This window comes from Beta vulgaris, chromosome 6 (genome assembly GCF_026745355.1).
Source record: "Beta vulgaris subsp. vulgaris cultivar EL10 chromosome 6, EL10.2, whole genome shotgun sequence".
In the NCBI taxonomy this organism is placed as follows: Eukaryota; Viridiplantae; Streptophyta; class Magnoliopsida; order Caryophyllales; family Amaranthaceae; genus Beta; species Beta vulgaris.
Window position 1 is genome coordinate 65891936 of NC_079207.1, and position 18432 is coordinate 65910367.

At 34.0% G+C, this 18432-nt stretch overlaps 1 protein-coding gene across 2 annotated transcripts; it reads left to right on the forward strand.

Annotated features, from left to right (window-relative positions):
- The first annotated feature begins 1960 nt into the window (after window positions 1–1960).
- Window positions 1961–15136, forward strand: LOC104897535 (hypothetical protein). Of its 2 annotated transcripts, XM_048646489.2 has the most exons (15): window positions 1961–2155; window positions 2315–2376; window positions 2724–2805; window positions 2908–2967; window positions 3094–3151; window positions 3670–3753; window positions 3861–3924; window positions 11734–11799; window positions 13020–13085; window positions 13380–13477; window positions 13583–13620; window positions 13760–13847; window positions 13949–14287; window positions 14412–14477; window positions 14638–15136. In XM_048646489.2, exons 8-15 carry the CDS (start codon window positions 11745–11747, stop codon window positions 14788–14790), a joined length of 903 nt encoding a protein of 300 aa, XP_048502446.1. In that variant the 5' UTR covers window positions 1961–2155; window positions 2315–2376; window positions 2724–2805; window positions 2908–2967; window positions 3094–3151; window positions 3670–3753; window positions 3861–3924; window positions 11734–11744; the 3' UTR covers window positions 14791–15136. The 2 variants fall into 2 exon arrangements, with proteins under 2 accessions (XP_048502446.1, XP_010682722.1); XM_010684420.4 differs by lacking the exons at window positions 1961–2155; window positions 2315–2376; window positions 2724–2805; ... (2 more) ...; window positions 3670–3753; window positions 3861–3924 and adding an exon at window positions 10773–10930.
- The last annotated feature ends 3296 nt before the right edge of the window (window positions 15137–18432 follow it).

The window sequence follows — 18432 nt, forward strand, 5'->3', positions numbered from 1 at the left end:
TATTATTCTATTATTACTTATTATAGTACTATTACTTCTATCATAAAAAATACATCATCAAAAGCCCAAAAGCTAAAATCAACTAAGGTGAGAAAAGCTCCGAACACTCTTCCAACCTCCACTTGGTCCTTTTCTACCCTCGATTGTTTGAAAATCACCATTGATGTCTCCTTCTTTCTAAATACCAAAGAAGATTACTTAGTTACAGTTTGTCGCACCTTCTTTGGTAATTGAATTGACGGTCTTCAATTTGCATCCTTTGCCTTGAATGCTGTTAAAACGGGGTTAAAAGCTATCTACATTGCCTTAAAATGGATTCATAATTAGGAAATGAAACTCGTGCATCATCTCCACAATATGCATCTAGACAGTTAGAGCTATCAACCAAGAGTCTCACCTCAAAAGTAATTTATATGATCTAGTTGCAAGGAGCCACTCCACAAGTTATCGACGTTACTTTGCAACATGAAAGAACAGAAGCAAACAAGCTAGCTAAAACACTCGTTAGGTTCGTAAAAAGTATGTTTAGAGTGCTCCAACCAACTTTGTATTTTGACAAACCTCCTTCAAATTATATGAAATTATTATTATTTGACAAATCAACTTGAAGTAGTTCAAACTTAAATTTTGTCCCTCCTTTAAAAGAAACGACCAACAACTTAATTGTTGCCTAATATTGATTGCTCGCATCTTACCGTCATACCGAAAATAAGTTATACGAGTTTCGAAACTGATTTTGCTCAAAAAGTATCTCATTTTGGACTAACAGTCCAGGACAATTCTAACTATAAGACCATACATTTCAATCTAAACGCGTAAAATTCAAGCAGAGTCGATTTAGGATTCTTGAAACTTTAAACCAACTAAGACAAAAAAACACACACATTTGTCAAAGCCTGAAAAAATTGTCTGAGCATCAGGTTACCCTGTTTGGGCCAAGCTCATCACCATGACCTCTAGTCCTCAACCATGCATCATTTAGTTCGGGCTTTGCTAAACAACGCCCAAGAGTTTCCTACTAACACCCTAAATATAGTATTTTTATACTGTATTTATATACTTTGTATTTTTTTTCTCTTTCCTCCCCTTAACCACTCCTCCACCTTGTCATTCTCTTTTTTAGATACAGGACAGTGAGGGAGATTGACATTTTTATATACTTTATTTTTTTACCCTCCCTCACCACTCCCTCCACCTTGCCACACCACCACCACCTTACCCCTGACAGTCCACCATCGGCAACACCACCACCTCATCCCCGACAGACCACCACCTTCTTCTCTCTACCTTCTCTCTGTTTTTTCTCCCTTTTTTCTGAATTTTTTTTTAAAAAAAAGAGGAGGCGTCCACCAAGGACGCCCCAGCCCCACCACCGATAGAGGCGTCCTTGGCAGGCGCTCCACCACAAGGGGGTGGTGTGTCGAGGTACGGTGGCTGTGGTGGTGCCGGCCGTCGCCGCAAAGTCCGACTGCTCCTCGCCGGAGAAAGTTTCAAAGCCCGACTGCTCCTCGCCGGAATTCTTCTTCTCGCCGGAGTACGTCTGTATGAGATCTTGATTAAAATGTTTGTTGATGAGAGAGATGGAGTAAGAGGGTGGGGAGAGAGTGAGCAGTGAGGGAGGGTCAAGAGAGTGAATGAGAGTGGGAAAGTGGTGATGAGATTGAAGGAGAGTGAGAGTGAGAGTGGGAGTATTAGAATAACAAATACAAATCTATGTATTTATACAGGGCGTTAGTATGAAATTCTAGGGCGGCATTTAGCAAATGAGTTTAGTTCGGAGAATGGTTTCACTACGTATCTAATGTATTATGTATACCTTATCATAGAGACGTGTGCAACTAGTAATTTGCATAACATAATGGCTTATAACTAGCATGCTCCAAAATTCTTTCCCGCCATTTCTACCCCTTCCACTCTTTTGAGACCAACTCTCTGGCGCTAAACCCTCAGTTTCCATCTTCTACTTCACACCACATTAGAGAGAGAAAGAGATAGAGAGAGAATTCGCCGGAGAAAATGGAAATTCTGAGATCTCAGAAAAAATCTTCTTCAGACGAAATCGCCGTCGTTTCTATTATCCCGCTTTACCACTCTCCTCCTCAACTGGAAGTTCGTCTCGAAGATTTCGAACTCTTCGCCATTGATCGTCTCTGAGGTTTTTCTCTCTTAAATTCGGTTCATTCTTCATTTATTTTGTATCACAATGGATTGTTCATTTTTACGCCGTACAATTTTACTATAAACTTCGAAAACCTAGGGTTTCTTCAAATTGCTGCTAATTGATCCGTTTTTTTTGTTTGAATTGGAACGATAGTACTCAAGGGAATATCTGACGGACTTTCTCGAGGAAACAAGCATGATGAAATTGAAATATTGGTAAACCTTTTGTTAATTTTAGCTGCTTAGTTCAATCTGATTCGCTGTTGAATTTTCTTCGATTATTACGTCAATTATTGCTTTTAGGTTTAATTTTAGAGTAACTTTGGTTGATTAGTTGAGCGAATTACTGAAAACACACATGAGACACTCTGAGGCTTTGGAGGTTATGAACAAGGACATTATTTCTCACTTTGTTCTCCGCCTTGTTTATTGCAGGACATAATAATTTCTGTAAATTTCTTCATATTTCTCATGTACGCGCTATTTTTAATGTTAATCACGTACTCTTGGTTTATTATCTTGTTATTTTGGTGATTTTCTTATCATATATTTGGTTAATTCAGGGAGGAATTGAGTAAATGGTTCTTGTCCATGGAAACAACTCTTTCCCGGTATCGATACAAGCTTGAGAGCTTAGAAAGTCAGGTATATATGAAGAAGTATTTTGTAGCTGAACTTGAAGCTATTAGATGTGTTTTGTAATTACTAGCTATATGATGATGTTTTTCTGAAAACTTTTGTTTCTAGAGGGCTCTACTAGCTGAGTTTAATCTTCCTTACAGAGTTGTCAGCAATGCAGAATTTGAGGTGATTTATATTTGGTTGAGCACTTTTTTTTTTGACAAGAAACGGCCTAGCTAAGTTTTTGTATTATGTACAGTGGTGTACTTTGTAAGATGCTAGGACTGATATCTAATCGTAATGTTATACTAGAGTGTGAAGGAGAAGCTATCACAAGTTGCAAGATCTATTGGGCAGCCTTTGAGCAACGGTAAGTTTATCGAGTATTAGATGCATTTGATGCTATATTAGTTGTTCTTTCATATGTAAAGATTGTTTTATGTTTGAATCTATTTACTAGAGGTTGGTCTGCTCACTTGTTAAGCTGAAAGTGTTATATGCAATGCTGTTTTCTTTCCTTACCCCTCTAATTATCTTCCTATTGCTGCATGTTTATTTTGTACTGCAATCTAATTATCTCTTTTTCGTTTGTTTTGCAGTCGATGTCATATTCTACAATTTTAGCTAAATGCTCTCAATCTATGTGATCTTCCTTCTCCTAAAAGCATGTTTTTCTTACTGTCTATTTTACTAATGGAAATGTAATACATGGTATGTGGTCAAGAGGAAACACAGTTTAGGCCATTCTTCTCTTCACTGTACCACTTGTGTCTTTCATCTGTTGCTTGTCAAACATGCATACTGAATGATACTCCGAAAATTTTAGTGATGTATCAAATGACGTTTCATGTGCTCAGTGCTAAATGTTAATTATTATGCTGAATGAAGGTGCCATTGGAAGAAGTTCCTGAACTTGTTGCTGGGTGCAGAGTTTCCATCCATAAAGGGCATGCCTACGTTGCTATGAATCAGGTGAAAAATAGTGGTGTTAGCTGGTTGTTTTTGTTTCATTTTTTCTTTCGTGAGATTTGATCTAAGCTGATCTATTCTAGTTGAGCTGATCCGTATCTGTCTTGTAGGTTGTTTCTCTTATTGTCGCGCAATTTCGCAGCAATTATCAAAAGCTCTAATACTCACAAATAGGTTAGTTGGTCATTTTGGTCTTTGCACTTTTTACACAGTCGTATTTTATTTCTATGTTCCCTTTTCTGGGATGCTAAGAACTCAAAATTTGGAAAGTGCAGTTAAAAAAAATCGAAGACTCGATCTGGGATTTAATTTGGAAAATATCTTCCAGTTTCTTGTATTGAATGATACAAAATTTACAGGAAGAAATTACTTCCCTCTTTATTGTTCTAACGGATATACAAGCACTACCACCTATATATTACAAAGCAATGGGGAAAACCTAAACCTATACAAGAGAGTTGTACATAGTACAAAAAAGAATACAGACAAAAGTAACGGTTGTCATCCTGGGTACAGGATCCTAGGTAGAATAAGCTGTAATGGGAACATGATAGTAATATGTTCCTTAGCCACAAACAATATAAAACTTGTATATTCCAATACACCTCCCTCTGGACTTGTGGTAAACAATCCTAACTTGAAACAGAGTAGTCAAACTGGGTCATGATATCTGCAAGTTGTAGAAAAGATGTCACATGTAACACATTAAGAAACCCAGTAGTTAAATGCTCTCACACATAGTGACAATCCACTTTGAGATGTTTGGTTCTTTCATGGAATAGAGGGTTATGAGCAAGGTATACAGCTGATTTATTGTCACATAACAAATCAATAGGAGTAGGTATAAATACATCCAAATCTGTGAGAAATCCTTCAAGCCAAACCAACTCACCGGTGCTTTGGGACATACATATGTATTATGTGGAAGACTTTGAAATAGTCTTTTGCTTCTTTGTCTTCAAGATATTAGTAAATTTCCAAGAAACACACAATAGCATGTCAATGATCTAGCACTGAAAGCACAATTTCCCTAAGTCATAAAAGCATGTAAGCTTAAGATCTTGATTAATAGTCCATGATAGGTACTTAATAACATGGATGGCAGCTTAAAAACGAGGTTTCCTAGGTTCTGCCATGAATTGACTCAATTGTTGAACAGAGTAAGATATATCTGTCTAGTCTAATTAAGGTAGAACAACTTGCCTATGATGCTTCTACACAATTCAACACCATCCAAGACTTCTCCTTCATCAAGAGAAAGATTAATGCCCTTGGGAAATGGACATTTGGCAGGTTTGCATGTACTCTTGAGGGTATGAATGATAAATTTGAGCATTATCCCTCTTTCATTTCTGGCAACCTCTATGCCAAGAAAGTACTCCATTTTACTAAGATCTTTGATGGTGAAAGCTTTATTAAGAGCACATTTCATTGCTTTAATTTCACTCTCATCATTTCCTGTGATGAGCAAGTCAACCACATATACAAGCACAAGGTTAAACCACATATACAAGCACAAAGGTAACTTTATTAATTGTGTGCTTAGTGAACAGGGAATAATCCTGTTTAGATTGAGCATAGCCATGACTAATTATAAAGTTGGTTAACTTAAGATTCCATTGCCTTGATGCCTGTTTTAACCCATATAGACTCCTTTTGAGTTTGCAAACCTGATCAAGAGATCCTTTGTGGTAACCTTTGGTTGCTTCATGCATACATCTTCATCTAGATATCCTTGTAAGAAGGCATTGTTGATTGATTAAGTTTCCATGCTTGAATGCTAGCTAAGGCAATCAAGGTTCTCATAGAGGTAAATTTCGCCATGGGGGGAAGGTATGTGTGTAGTCTTTGCCTGCTACTTGCTTAATAAGCCTTGCTTTTGTCTATTTCACCATTAAGCTTGAACTTCAGCTTATATACCCATTTGCTATTAATGGCAACTTTTCCTTCAAGGAAATATGTTAGCTCCCATGTATCATTGTTTTCGAAGGCATCAAGTTCACTTTGCATTGCTTGAACCCAACCTTCATCCTTTGCAGCTTCAGTGTAGACTGTGTAGTGAAGTGGCTCCCTTACTCTCAAAACATTGTTACTCAAACAACCTTCCTTCTTGATAGCTTCAATAGCTCCACAATTTTTGTGTGTGTTGCTTGTCGTGTTCTTCCTTCTTGGTATCTCACAGACACAATCTCGTCATCTTGATGAGATCTCTTTGGTTTCAGATGATCTTCTAGGTAAAATTTGATTTGCATCTTCCATATCTTGATGTTCCTTTTCATCATCTTGAATCTCCAATTCTTGTGCTCCTGTGTCAACAGCCTTAGGTTCACCTATGTCTTCATCATTCACCTCATTAGGAATATTAGTAAGTTTGTCATAATCTATTTCATCATTCTCACTCTCATCACTACACTTTGTATTTTGTGAAGGATGTGAATTGGTACTTGTTTTGTAAAGTAGAAAAGGAAATATTTTCTCTTTAAGGACATCTCTGTCGACAAAATTTTTTCTAGTAGCTAAATCTATTACCTTGTAACCCTTTTGGCAATAAGGGTAACCCACCATCACACATCTAATTACTCTGGCATCAAATTGTCTTGTGGCTTCTGACGTGGACTTGCATAACAAAGACAACCAATCATTTTTTTAAAAATTATAACCAAGTTCCTATTTTGTTAATCTCTTGTAGGGTGTTTCCCGCTCTATCACAACACTTGGTAGAAGATTTATCGTTGCCAGGATGCACTCACTCCATAACTCCATAAGTATTTGGGCAACCCTGCATGTATTCTCAATGCTTTTGCTGTTTTAAACAAGAATCCGTGTTTCCTTTCTACCCTAGTATATTGCTGGGGCACACGTGGCACACTTCTTTGATGAGCAAACATATGTAATATGTTTGCATTCTTCTTGAAGAATCTCAGTTCCATTATCACTTCTAAGAGTTTTAAATCTATTAATCTTAGTGTGAATGGTCTTCAACATGGATGAAGAAATTTAAAAGTGTTCCTTTCACATGTTCTTTGTTAGAAAGCACCAAGTGACTCTATTATGACCATCAACAATTGTAAAGAAATATTGTGCTCTTGTTAAAGTTTTTGTCCTATAAGGACCCCAAAGATCCACATGTATAAGCTTAAAAATATTAGCAGCAATAGATTTACTAGGGCTAAAAGGCAACATGTGGTGTTTAGCAAGAGCGCAAGTATCACAAACGAAATCTTTAAGATTCCTACACTTGTAAAAATCTAGATGCTTCATCTTTGAAATGAAAATGTGCCCTAATCGAGCATGGATGAGGTTGTTTACTACATTATTACAATTCACTACTGTTTCATTTCTTCCTTAGTTCAACTGAACTTCATCATCTTTTCTTCCAGCCTTACTACTCTTCTTCGACTTATAAAGATCATTTTCCTTCCTTCCAAAAAGAATGTTCTTCTTAATGGAAAGGTCTTGTAACACATATCCATTTTTGTCAAATAAGAGTTGCAGATTCTTTTCTTTTATCAATTTAGCAACAGACAATAGATTATAGTTAAAATCATCAATGTAAAGAACATTGTTAAGAGTAACATCATGGTTCAGAATTACATCACCTATTTCACTCACATATTTGATGTTACCATCACGTACTCCTTTTATTTTACCTTTCAAACCTCTTTTGTTACTGAGTAAATCTTTGTTATGTGTCATGTGGTCACTGGCTCCAGAGTCAATGAGCCACCAACTTGTTTTATAAACATTTTTATTCAAAATTGCATTGGAAATGCTAATCTTACCTACAAAGTTTGCTTGTGCGCTGCTTGATCCTTCTTGTTTCTCTATCATAGCTTTAAGTACCTCTCGAACAATGCTGTTCATGATGTCTTGTCTTGTTCCAATTCCTTCAATGCCTTGACTTGTGAAATCCAAAGGATTGTCCTCCATGTGTCCCTCGTCATCTTTGATTGCATTACCAGCATGTTTGAACTGTTCATTAGACTTCTTGTACCAATTTGGATACCCTATTATCTAAAAACATTCTTCCTTAGATTGCGATTTCTTTCCACAGTGTTGACATACCCTACCCTTGCCATTTTGTCCATCTTCAAACTCTTATAGTAATCCTTATGTTCTTCAGTAACTATGATTTTGTTTGTTCACAACCAAAGCACTAGCCTCAATTCCAACTTCTGTCTTTCCACTTGGAGAACTGAGTTATATGCCTTGTTAACAGTCACCACTGGATCAACACTAAGCAAGTTTGTTTTCATTTGATCATATCCTGTGTTCAGGCCTATTACAGACTTAATCAACCTCTCAGTTCCTTGTAATTCTAACACTTTCTTTGCAATATTACACCTACTTGAGTATTGCTCCACAAATACACTTTGGCATTCCTTCCAAGTCTGCAATTAGATTCCAAAGACCTTTCAACCTGCAGTAATAATCACTCACACTCAAATTGTATTGTTGTAACTCCCGAAGATCCTTTTTGAGTTGAAACAATTGTGGAGCATTGATTTGAGCATATCTCTCTAATATCTCCTCCTAAAGTTCCCTTGTTGACTGCATACTCACCAAGCTTCCGGCAACATCAGATTTCTTTGTTGCGAGCAACCAAGATCTTACCATGTAATCACATGTCTTCCATTATTGTATTTCTTCATCATTTTTGGTAGGCTTAGGATGCTTTCTTTCGAGAAAACCAAATTTATTTTTGGTTCCCAATGCAATCCTAATGCTCTTGCTCCAACTTATAAAGTTTGTTCCATCAAAGATTATGCTTCCAAGAGAGTTTAATCCATTTTCATTCACGGAAATGAATAGAGGATCCTTGTATGGATTTAGCAAAGAAGTTTCTCCTTTTTTTCCATCTTTTCCTGCAGCACATCCACCAATCATGAATTAAAAAACGAGCATTTGAAACTTTTTTAAGCCTAGGATCTTAACTCCTCTTGCTCTGATACCATGAAAAGAATTAAAGACTTGATCTTGGATTTAATTTGGAAAATATCTTCGAGTTTCTTGTATTGAATGAGAGAAAATTTATTGGAAGAAATTACTTCCCTCTCTTTCGTTCTAACAGATATACAAGCACTACCCACATATATATGACAAAGCAATGGGGGAAATCCTAAACCTATACAAGAGAGTTGTACATAAAATAACGCTTGTCATCATAGGTACCAGATCCTAGGTAGAATAAGTTGTAATGGAAACATGATAGTAATATATTCCTTAGCCACACAAACAATATAAAACTTGTATATTCCAATAGCAATAGATTAAGAAATTGAGCAGAAATGAAGAAGGATTTCCTCATAATAAGAAAACAACGTATTTTATTTCTATGTTTCCCTTTCTTTGGGGTGCTAAGATCTCAAAATCTGGAAAGTGCAGTACAAGAACAAAATCACCAGAAATGACCTAGGTTAACAACTGAAACTTAAAGATGCAATAATTTTCTATCTTTCTTCACAAGCTTCTCATGACTGAATTGCCTTGTACTTTCACTGTTCCAAATAAGTTATTTCAGGTCATACAAAAAGCTTATTTTTAGTGAGCTAGTCGTGCGTGGACCTATTATTGCGGAACAAAATCACTTATTTAACATAGTGACCCTTTTTTAATATAATTACTTTTTAAGATCTTAAGTTATACTATACAGTTAATTTTTACCATAATGACTTTTTCTTGATATAGTTATTCTTTCTCACATTAGTTTATGATGGAATTTTCACTTTGTGACATAGTAAACTTTTTTTTCATGTAGTCAAATTTCACAATGTATATCTACTCATCTTTTATATCTATCTTTTATATATAGTGATCTTTTTTTTCTCATAAAATCACATGAATTAGCATTAAGTCTACACTAATTTAGTGTAGACCAAGACCATACAAGTTTTTTACATTTTTAATTTCAAAAAAGTTCATGTTCAAAGAGCTATGATAAACATCTAATTGCTAGATGTTCACTAACATCTAGCAAAGAATAAAAAAGTAATAAAATACAATATAAAAAAGAAAAAATATTTTTTTTTTTATTTGCTGATTTCAATTTACCTTTTTATATATAAAAACATCACTAGGTTTCATGAACACTATTTATACTTAATTAATACTATTTGTTAGTTGCATAAACACTAATTACAATACATGAAACACTATTTGTAGTTTTTTTTTCTTAGTTGGTGAGATAAAGGACCCTATTGGATTGACACCTCGTCTAGGTATAATTAGCCAGGTTTGCAGGTCAGACTTTTTGGAAGGGGGGATGATGGTAAGGAAAACCTCACCCCAAAGAGTCCTCGGTGGGATTTGATCCCATGACTTTGAAGTCATGAGGCCAAATCTTGACTATTATGGTAGTTGAATAAATACTATTTGTTAACATTGCATTTTTTGAGGTCAACCTTTTTGTTAGACTCGCGCTATTTGTAAACGCTAATTATCTATGTTACTGAAACACGGATTGAGTGTATTCGGATACAAGTGTTCAAGTGTCCAACTCGGCTATTTTGTAAAAAAAAAGTCAAGTTTTTAGTTTAAAATGAAGTATCCTAGTAAAGTATTGTGTCCGACACGACACGCCATCCCGTTTTTGAGGTAAATGAAGGTGTCGGGGGTAACACTGCTATTTATATTTTATAAATACTATTTGCTACTTGTATAAATACTATTTGTAATTATACGAACACTATTTGTAGTGACATGAACACTTATTTGTTAGCATCACATCTTCTGAAATATTGACTAACAACTTTATCTTTCTTGTCTCATGTAAGTTGACAATTCTACCCTTGTTAAAGATCTAGCAATTAGATGTTTATCAGCTCCATGTCTAAACGCGTTTGATTCATTCACATGGTGAGTCAAGGCACGAAATTCAACCAAGCCTTCTTCTCACCATCATGTCATTTTAGTTTAGTTGTTTAAATGATTGCATATAAAAAATACAGATCCTATCAAAATCAATGGAATAAGTTAATGGCTCAAGCAATGACATGTAAATACTTAGCCCTTATAATTGTAATATAAATAAATAAAATTGTAGATAATTCTTAACTCGTTTGCCTATATAAACAGCCTATCCCCCACCATAGTACTTCCCCCCTCCTCCTCTCTTCTTCCTTTGCAATCAATTCTAATCACAATTTCTTTCTCTCTCATACCCTGCTGCAGTCTACATCGGGTATGTTCTCCTTGCATCATTTTTAATGGTGGCATTTTGAATACTATAAAATTTTCTATTTATTAATTTCATCTAAATGTTGCAAGTCCAAATAAATGTTCTTGGAAAATAACTCATTTGAGAATTTATCAATTTTAGAGTAGTATCCAACAAAAGTTTTTTTTATTTTAAAAATGGGTTTGCCTTCTTTCTCAGAGAAAATTCTCAAGGATTATTTTTGTTATCATGTCTTTTTTGCTTGATTTTTGGTATCCGTATTAGGACTTTTTTTTTTTCTCCCACATTGATTAATGATTAGAGAATATTTAGCATAGTTGGTTAACACAAAGACGGATTTATTGTAAGTTAAAATGTCACCTGAAGATAAACGTGACCCTTTACTATTGGTGTTGATGAGACATGCATATTTGAGAATTTGCCATAGTTAGTATATTACTAAAATTAATGCTTTTTATTTGATCAGACTGTTTAAAAAGGAAATGGTTTGTAAATCCAAAACTATCAGCTTTTTTGTCATATTAATTCGCCACTAATATCAATATAAATTCTGTTTTTTGATTTGAGAACTGTTAAAAAGAACTATTATTCCTGCACTTTAGTACCTCGTGGAAAGAGTAAACAAAAAGTTGATGAATATCCTTTTTATTCGAGGAATGTTGAACTGGAGACTGTTATGTCTTATTCCAATAATTATCAACTAATTAAATTGAGGAGAATTTGGAGCATGAATCATTTTTATGATAATCTTTTCTATGATTTCTATCTTAATAATAAGAGTCTTATGATCTGTCTTTTTTCCACAGCTTAAAAACAAATGGCATACGAGGATCGATACGTGCAAGCTCCAAAATATGATTGTCTTTTGTTTGGTAAGGATTGCATTTTCAAATGCTTACAATTGTTACAAATTTTTAAAAAGCTTAGAAAACTCTAAAAAAACGCCAAAAATGTGTGAGATGGCAACTTACTACGCCGTCCCATGGATTTAAAAAAAACAACATTTTCTGGAATTCTCTATTTAATTTAATTTGTAGGCTGATATTTACAATTTTATGGCAAAACTTTGTAAAAAATTGTATATGGACCTGGTCCACATTAGATTAGTGTGGACATAGTGTTAATTATGAAAAGAGGATCATTTTACATATAAAAAAATAGATATAAAAGAAGTGGATATAAATTTTAAAGGGTAACTATGTAAGAAAAAAAAGTTACTATATCACAAAGAATTTCATTATGAGCAATGTAAGAAAGAAAGAGTGATCATATAAATAAAAACTATCACTATGTTAAAATATAATAGATTAGTGTTAATTTAGATTTTAAAAGTTTACTATATAAAAAAAGTGTCATCATATCATATAGGTTTTGGTCTACAATAATATTAGTGTGGTTCAGGTCCACACAAGACTAGCTTCAAAACTTTAACCTTTAATGAAGTACACGTAATCAACAATAACTAAAAGTTGCTAGTTGATTTATCTAGAAATTATTTTGAGATGAGTTTAATAAGATTATACATACATGATTGTAAGAGTGTTTATGGTTTGTTAGTCGTTCCGAAATCACATTTTGGTTCACACAAGGCTAGCTCCAAAACTTTAACCTTGAAGCACGTAATCAACAATAATTAAAAGTTGCTAGCTGATATGTCTATAAATTATTTTGAGATAAATTTAATAAGATTATACATGCGTGATTGTGAGGATGTTTATGGGTTGTTAACCGTCCTAAAATCACATTTCGGTTTGGTAATTGAAAATAACAAATCACCATATTTTTGAATCGTAACTGTAACCGTTTAAAGTGGTTAACCGATTTTTTTTACAATTTTCCAGTTAATCATTAACCATTACTCAAATTTTATTAGTAATCTATTTTACTTATTTCATGCGTGTTCTGTTTTTTAAATTGCACAATTACGCTTGTCACATACTTCTTTGACAATGTAATAATGTATACATTAAAACAAATAAAACTAATAATCAAGTGTCATATAAAGACAAGAGTTAGTGAATAAAAAAAGTCAGTTGAACCTCATATTTCATGAGATATAAATCTAATACATAGTTTATGCTTGTATTGGCAGATCTAGATGACACTTTATATCCTCTTAGCTCTGGGTTGGCAAAAGGAGTCCTGAAGAACATTCATGGTTGGCTATTTGTCAATCCTTTATTATAATAAAAATTACTCCATCCGTTTTTTTAGATGTAGCATATTGACTTTGGGCACTATTCATCCGATACACTTTGACCACTGATTGTTATTTATACAATTGGAGATATTATCGGTCAAAGTTGTGCCTCGACAAATATGAAAAGTCCAATGTTACATCTAAAAAACGGAGGGAGTATTTAGGTTATATTTACTTGTTGAATGTTGATTTATGGGGAAAATATATATTTCTTACTTTTTACATTTTTTTACAAATTCCTACTTTGCGTAGACTACATGGTTGAAAAACTAGGCATCGACAGGAGTAAGCTTGATGATTTGTCTAACCTTTTATACAAAAACTACGGCACAACAATGGCTGGTCTTAGGGTATGTTTATATATACACGTCAGATGTTTGTATTACATAAGACTTTTATGACTTTTTCATAGATTACTAATTAATTATATAAATGAATGTATGTCTATTTTCCAGGCAATTGGCTATGATTTTGACTATGATGAATATCATAGGTGTGCAACTTGCTTTTCTTTTCTTTCTATTATAGAAGTATTTGCTAATAATTTACTAAAATAACTAAAATTAGTATAACCTCTAAAACTTAATCGAAGCATATATTATATAATGACTTTGAAATTTCGGATTCTACAGTTTTGTTCATGGGAAGTTGCCTTATGAGCACCTTAAACCGGACCCAGTTTTAAAGTCTCTTCTATTGAGCTTGCCTTTTCGTAAAGTTGTAAGTAACATGTACTTAGTTTCTATTTCTTTAAGCTCAACATGTCCATTTCTATCACTTTTAATATAATTATGTTAACATCTCTACATATTTATGCATAGATATTTACAAATGCGGATAAGATCCACGCGGTTAAGGTGCTAAGCAAGCTCGGGTTAGAGGATTGTTTCGAGGGTATTATTTGTTTCGAAACTTTGAACCCAACCCACAAAAATTTTGCTTCTGAAGATGAAGATGATATCGCATTTGTGGGATCAAAGCCTATGGTTTCCAACATCAACAAAGCTAGTGATACTAATGACACTCAAATTTTTGACATAATTAGTCATTTTGCTAATCAAAATGTTGCAACATTGCCTAAGACACCCATCGTTTGTAAACCTTCAGAATACGCAATTGAACAAGCACTTAAGATAGCCAATTTGGACCCTCATAGAACGGTAAGTTTTATACTACCTCCGTTTTTTATTATGTGCAACGATTTGACAAGACATATAATCTTATCAGCACCTCATATTTGGAACTTTATACCAATCATTGGAATATGTTTATCTTTCTTTTCAGATATTCTTTGATGATAGTGTCAGAAATATATTGGCTGGAAAACGTGTGGGTCTTGACACTGTACTGGTAGGCATTTCTATAATCTTGTACAGCTGCATATTTTTTTTTGGAAAATAATTTGTTGAAGATTTCTAGTTCATCTCATAAATATTTTAGCTAAAAGTGGACCCCACTTCTCTTGTTGTTATCTAATTATAACTTGGGAAAATGTGGTGGATGTATATAGGTGGGTACTTCTCATAGGCCAAAAGGTGGTGCTGATTATGCATTGGAAAGCATCCACAATCTAAGAGAAGCATTACCAGAGCTTTGGGAAGCTGATGTGAGGGCTGAAGTTTACTCTGAGAAAATATCAAGAGAAACATCTGTCATTGCTTAAAATAATTACCGAGGTCCGGCGGAAAAATAGCTCGATGCCAGGATGATAAAAAGCTTAACGCCTCTCATTCTTATTACTTTTCGATAAAAAAAAAAAAAACGAAAAGCTCGTCTTTACCTCGTCCAAATTTAGTTTTCTGCTTCTACTTCAGCACGCGAAGTAGAAGTAAAATGGCACGAATAAATAAATTATTCGAAAGAAGCTAGTTAAATCATGTTCGGAGAGCATCATCTAGTAGGACACCCTTCTCTTTCAAAAAAAAAATCTAGTAGGACACCCTGTATCATAAATGAGATATGTACAGTTTTTCTCATGTATTTATGTTCCAATTCCAATTATTTTGGCATGATGTCATTCTTTTTAGCTACTAGCATGCATGCAGTCCCCACATTCAGCATTCAGGTTTCTTTCCTTGGCTTAATTTTTCTTCCTATACCACTAGAGTTCATAAGCCAGTTGGCATTTTGAAATCATTACATAAAAACATTACCCTACCATCTTAAATTTAAAAGGAAAAGAATAGGTATAACATAACCCTACAAAAATATTATAATTTCATTTAAGTTATTCAGCTTAAAGTAAAACAAATAGGTCTTTGTTAATATATAAAAATGTGTGTTGCTTGTGATTGAGTAAATGACAACATATATTGACCATATTGCATTGTAATGTGATTAATGACAATATGAAATTATTGAAAGAGACATCTATCCTATAGAGATCTTATATGGAAAGGAAAGCATCAAAAAGTCAAATGTGTATAAGTGGCGGATTCAGGAATTTGAAAGTGGTTGGTCACTTTAGGTAGCACATAAACGGAATTGGGAACTGATACGGGTATGGGATGGAAAATGCCAAATTCATAATATTTAAAATATGGGTACGCCATAGATTCAGCTAAAAGAAATCAGTATAACTAAATTAAAATCCTTACATAAGTATTTCACGATACAAAAGAGAAAGAACAACTAAGTTTAATGTTTCTAAAATTAAAAATAGACACATAAATAAAAACATTCAAACAACAATACCACAACTCAAAACATCGCTGCAACAATTCAATAAATTAGAGGAGAGACAAATAAATTGACAAATAAGAACATATTAAAAAAAACATAATTTAAATTAAAAACATATCAGGTTCGACAACCTCTAAAACAAAACCAAAATCCTAAATCTAAATGAGGATAGAGACTCAATATGTGACTGAGTTACCAGTACAAGTGACGCAGCGGCAAGGCACTAACGACGACAATTGACCATATTTGATTAATTTGAACATGAAACTATAAATTCTCATTCAAACCCATCATCCCATATTAAAAGCAATCCAGCTAGAAAATTTGCATATTCGACTATATTAAAGCTTAAATAGCAACTTTCAAAACCCAATTCATCACAAAAACACGCCAATTAAAGTTGCAACTAACCAAAACATATCAACCCATAAAATAAATTAAGGTCTAGAAACATGATTTATGCTATCATTAACACAAGAACTAAGGTGAGTCTTCATTGGTCACTAAAATTACAATTTATATTTGGCTGACAATGCAAGTTCAGTGGTCGGAGAGTGATGGACTTGTTGGGACGTTGGGATGTGGCGAGGGGGCTTTAATTTTTTAAAAAGAATGGTTGGTCGCATAACCAAAATTAAACTTACATTCGCCATTGGTTATTCGTGATGATGCAAATTTGTTGCAACGTTGCTTTATTTGGCAATTGGTTATCTCATATATGTATTTCTCTCATCATTACATAGGTTTATGCCTTACTGCACCTCTTCACATGCACTTTTTGCAACTTGTATTTTTCCGCTATGTTGCAACTAATTTGGACTAGAGTAAAACTTTCCTATTGAATTTCTCATTACGTGTAGCATCGCTGCCGCCCGAGGGCTCGCCGACTATTGTTACCACCGTCGTTTTTGAGTACTGATGGTTGATGTTTCAAGGGTGGCGGTGGGTTCACGTGGGTTGGTGAATTATGTTCAGTGTTGGAGATGGGTGTTTGGGGTTGGGATAGATGAGGGGGGGTGGAGATAGGTTCTCAGGGGTAGGTGCGAGTTTTCAGGTGTTAATCGTTGATGCTTCAGGGGTGGCAATAGTTTTCGTAGGTTGGTGTTCCATGGTGGGGTTGAGGATAGTTTTTTAGGGTGGGTGTTTTAAGGGTAGAGATGTGATATTGGTTTTGGCAGTTGAATTTATTGACTTGGTGGTAGGGGATAAATGGTTGGAATGGGTCCATGGTTAGGGACAAGTTTGTTAGAAATACTAATCTAGAAAAATCTACTGTAATAATCAAGATGAATTCTAGAGTTATCCAAACAAATATCTATTATAATTAAAGCATATTATAGAAAATTCTAGGAATGAAGAATCTAGAATAATCTAGCATAAGATATTATTAGATCATATAAGATTAGTGTAGAATATTGTAGAATGAGATATACCACTCCTGTAAATATGTGTTAGCATTGTACATAGGAGTGAGGAATCATATTATGTACTTCCTACCACATTCATAAGCAAGAGTTCTCTTATGGAACCTTGCATATCACATATCATATATATCTCCCTCAAGTTTGTAACAAATTATTCCAATCAATGAAAATATATAAATTACAAAATTGGTCCATTTACCTTCCGCATGTGCATGTCAAAAATTTCTATCAAAGTTGGGGGGGGGGGGGGTTGACTTGGTAGTGGGTGTTTGGGGCTGGGGTGGGTGTGGGTGTGGGTGTGGGGTGGGAAAGAAGAAAAATAAAAAATAAATTAAAGGAAAAAAAAGTTGTTAAAGTCATTTGCAAGTCACATGTAAGGGTTTTAACCTATTATTGTAGGTTATTAAGTTACCAGTACTGTTTTTAACAAAGTCATGTAATAGTTGCGCTAAACGAGAAATAATCAAAAGTTGAAATTGAATAGAGAATATCTCTATTATATAAGGGAAGGGGGGAGCAATGGTGTCCTCTTTTGAAATGTCTATTTTGTCCCCCTTCCCATTATAATTCACAAGTTCATTTACAAATCAAAGGGGGCTTCAAACAAAAATACCAAAAATATAATTTACGTTATGCAAATCACTAAAATGAGGAAACTTTACAAAAACTTAAAAATTCACTTACAAAATATACAACCTATAAACAAATTGACTTGAAATCAAAGTGTACACTTTCTTTACAATTTATGAAGTACTGTACTTAATTCAAAAATCAACTAAAAAATTTATAATATTATAAATCATAAATAAATTCAATAAAATTTCTATTTTGTTCATATAATTTAACTTTGAAAAGTATAAAAAAGAAAAAGAAAAAGAAAAAGAATGGTGAGAGATTTAAGGGACAGAAACTAAACCAATCAAATTTTGCAACTAAAAAAAATTATACTTCGTATGTCTAATGTTCAAATTTTAACTCTTATGTCGAAAAAAAATCGAGTTTCTTTTTTGAAAAAAAATTCAAGCACGCATCGCGTGAAAAAAATTACAGTGTTCAATAGTTGAGGCTGTTTTTATCAATTTTTCTAACTAATTTTGTCCAAAAAGTATCTCATTTTAAATTCATAGGTCAGGACAATTCTAGCTATAAGACCATAACTTTCAGTCTAAATGCGCAAAGGTTCGACCGCAGTTGATTTT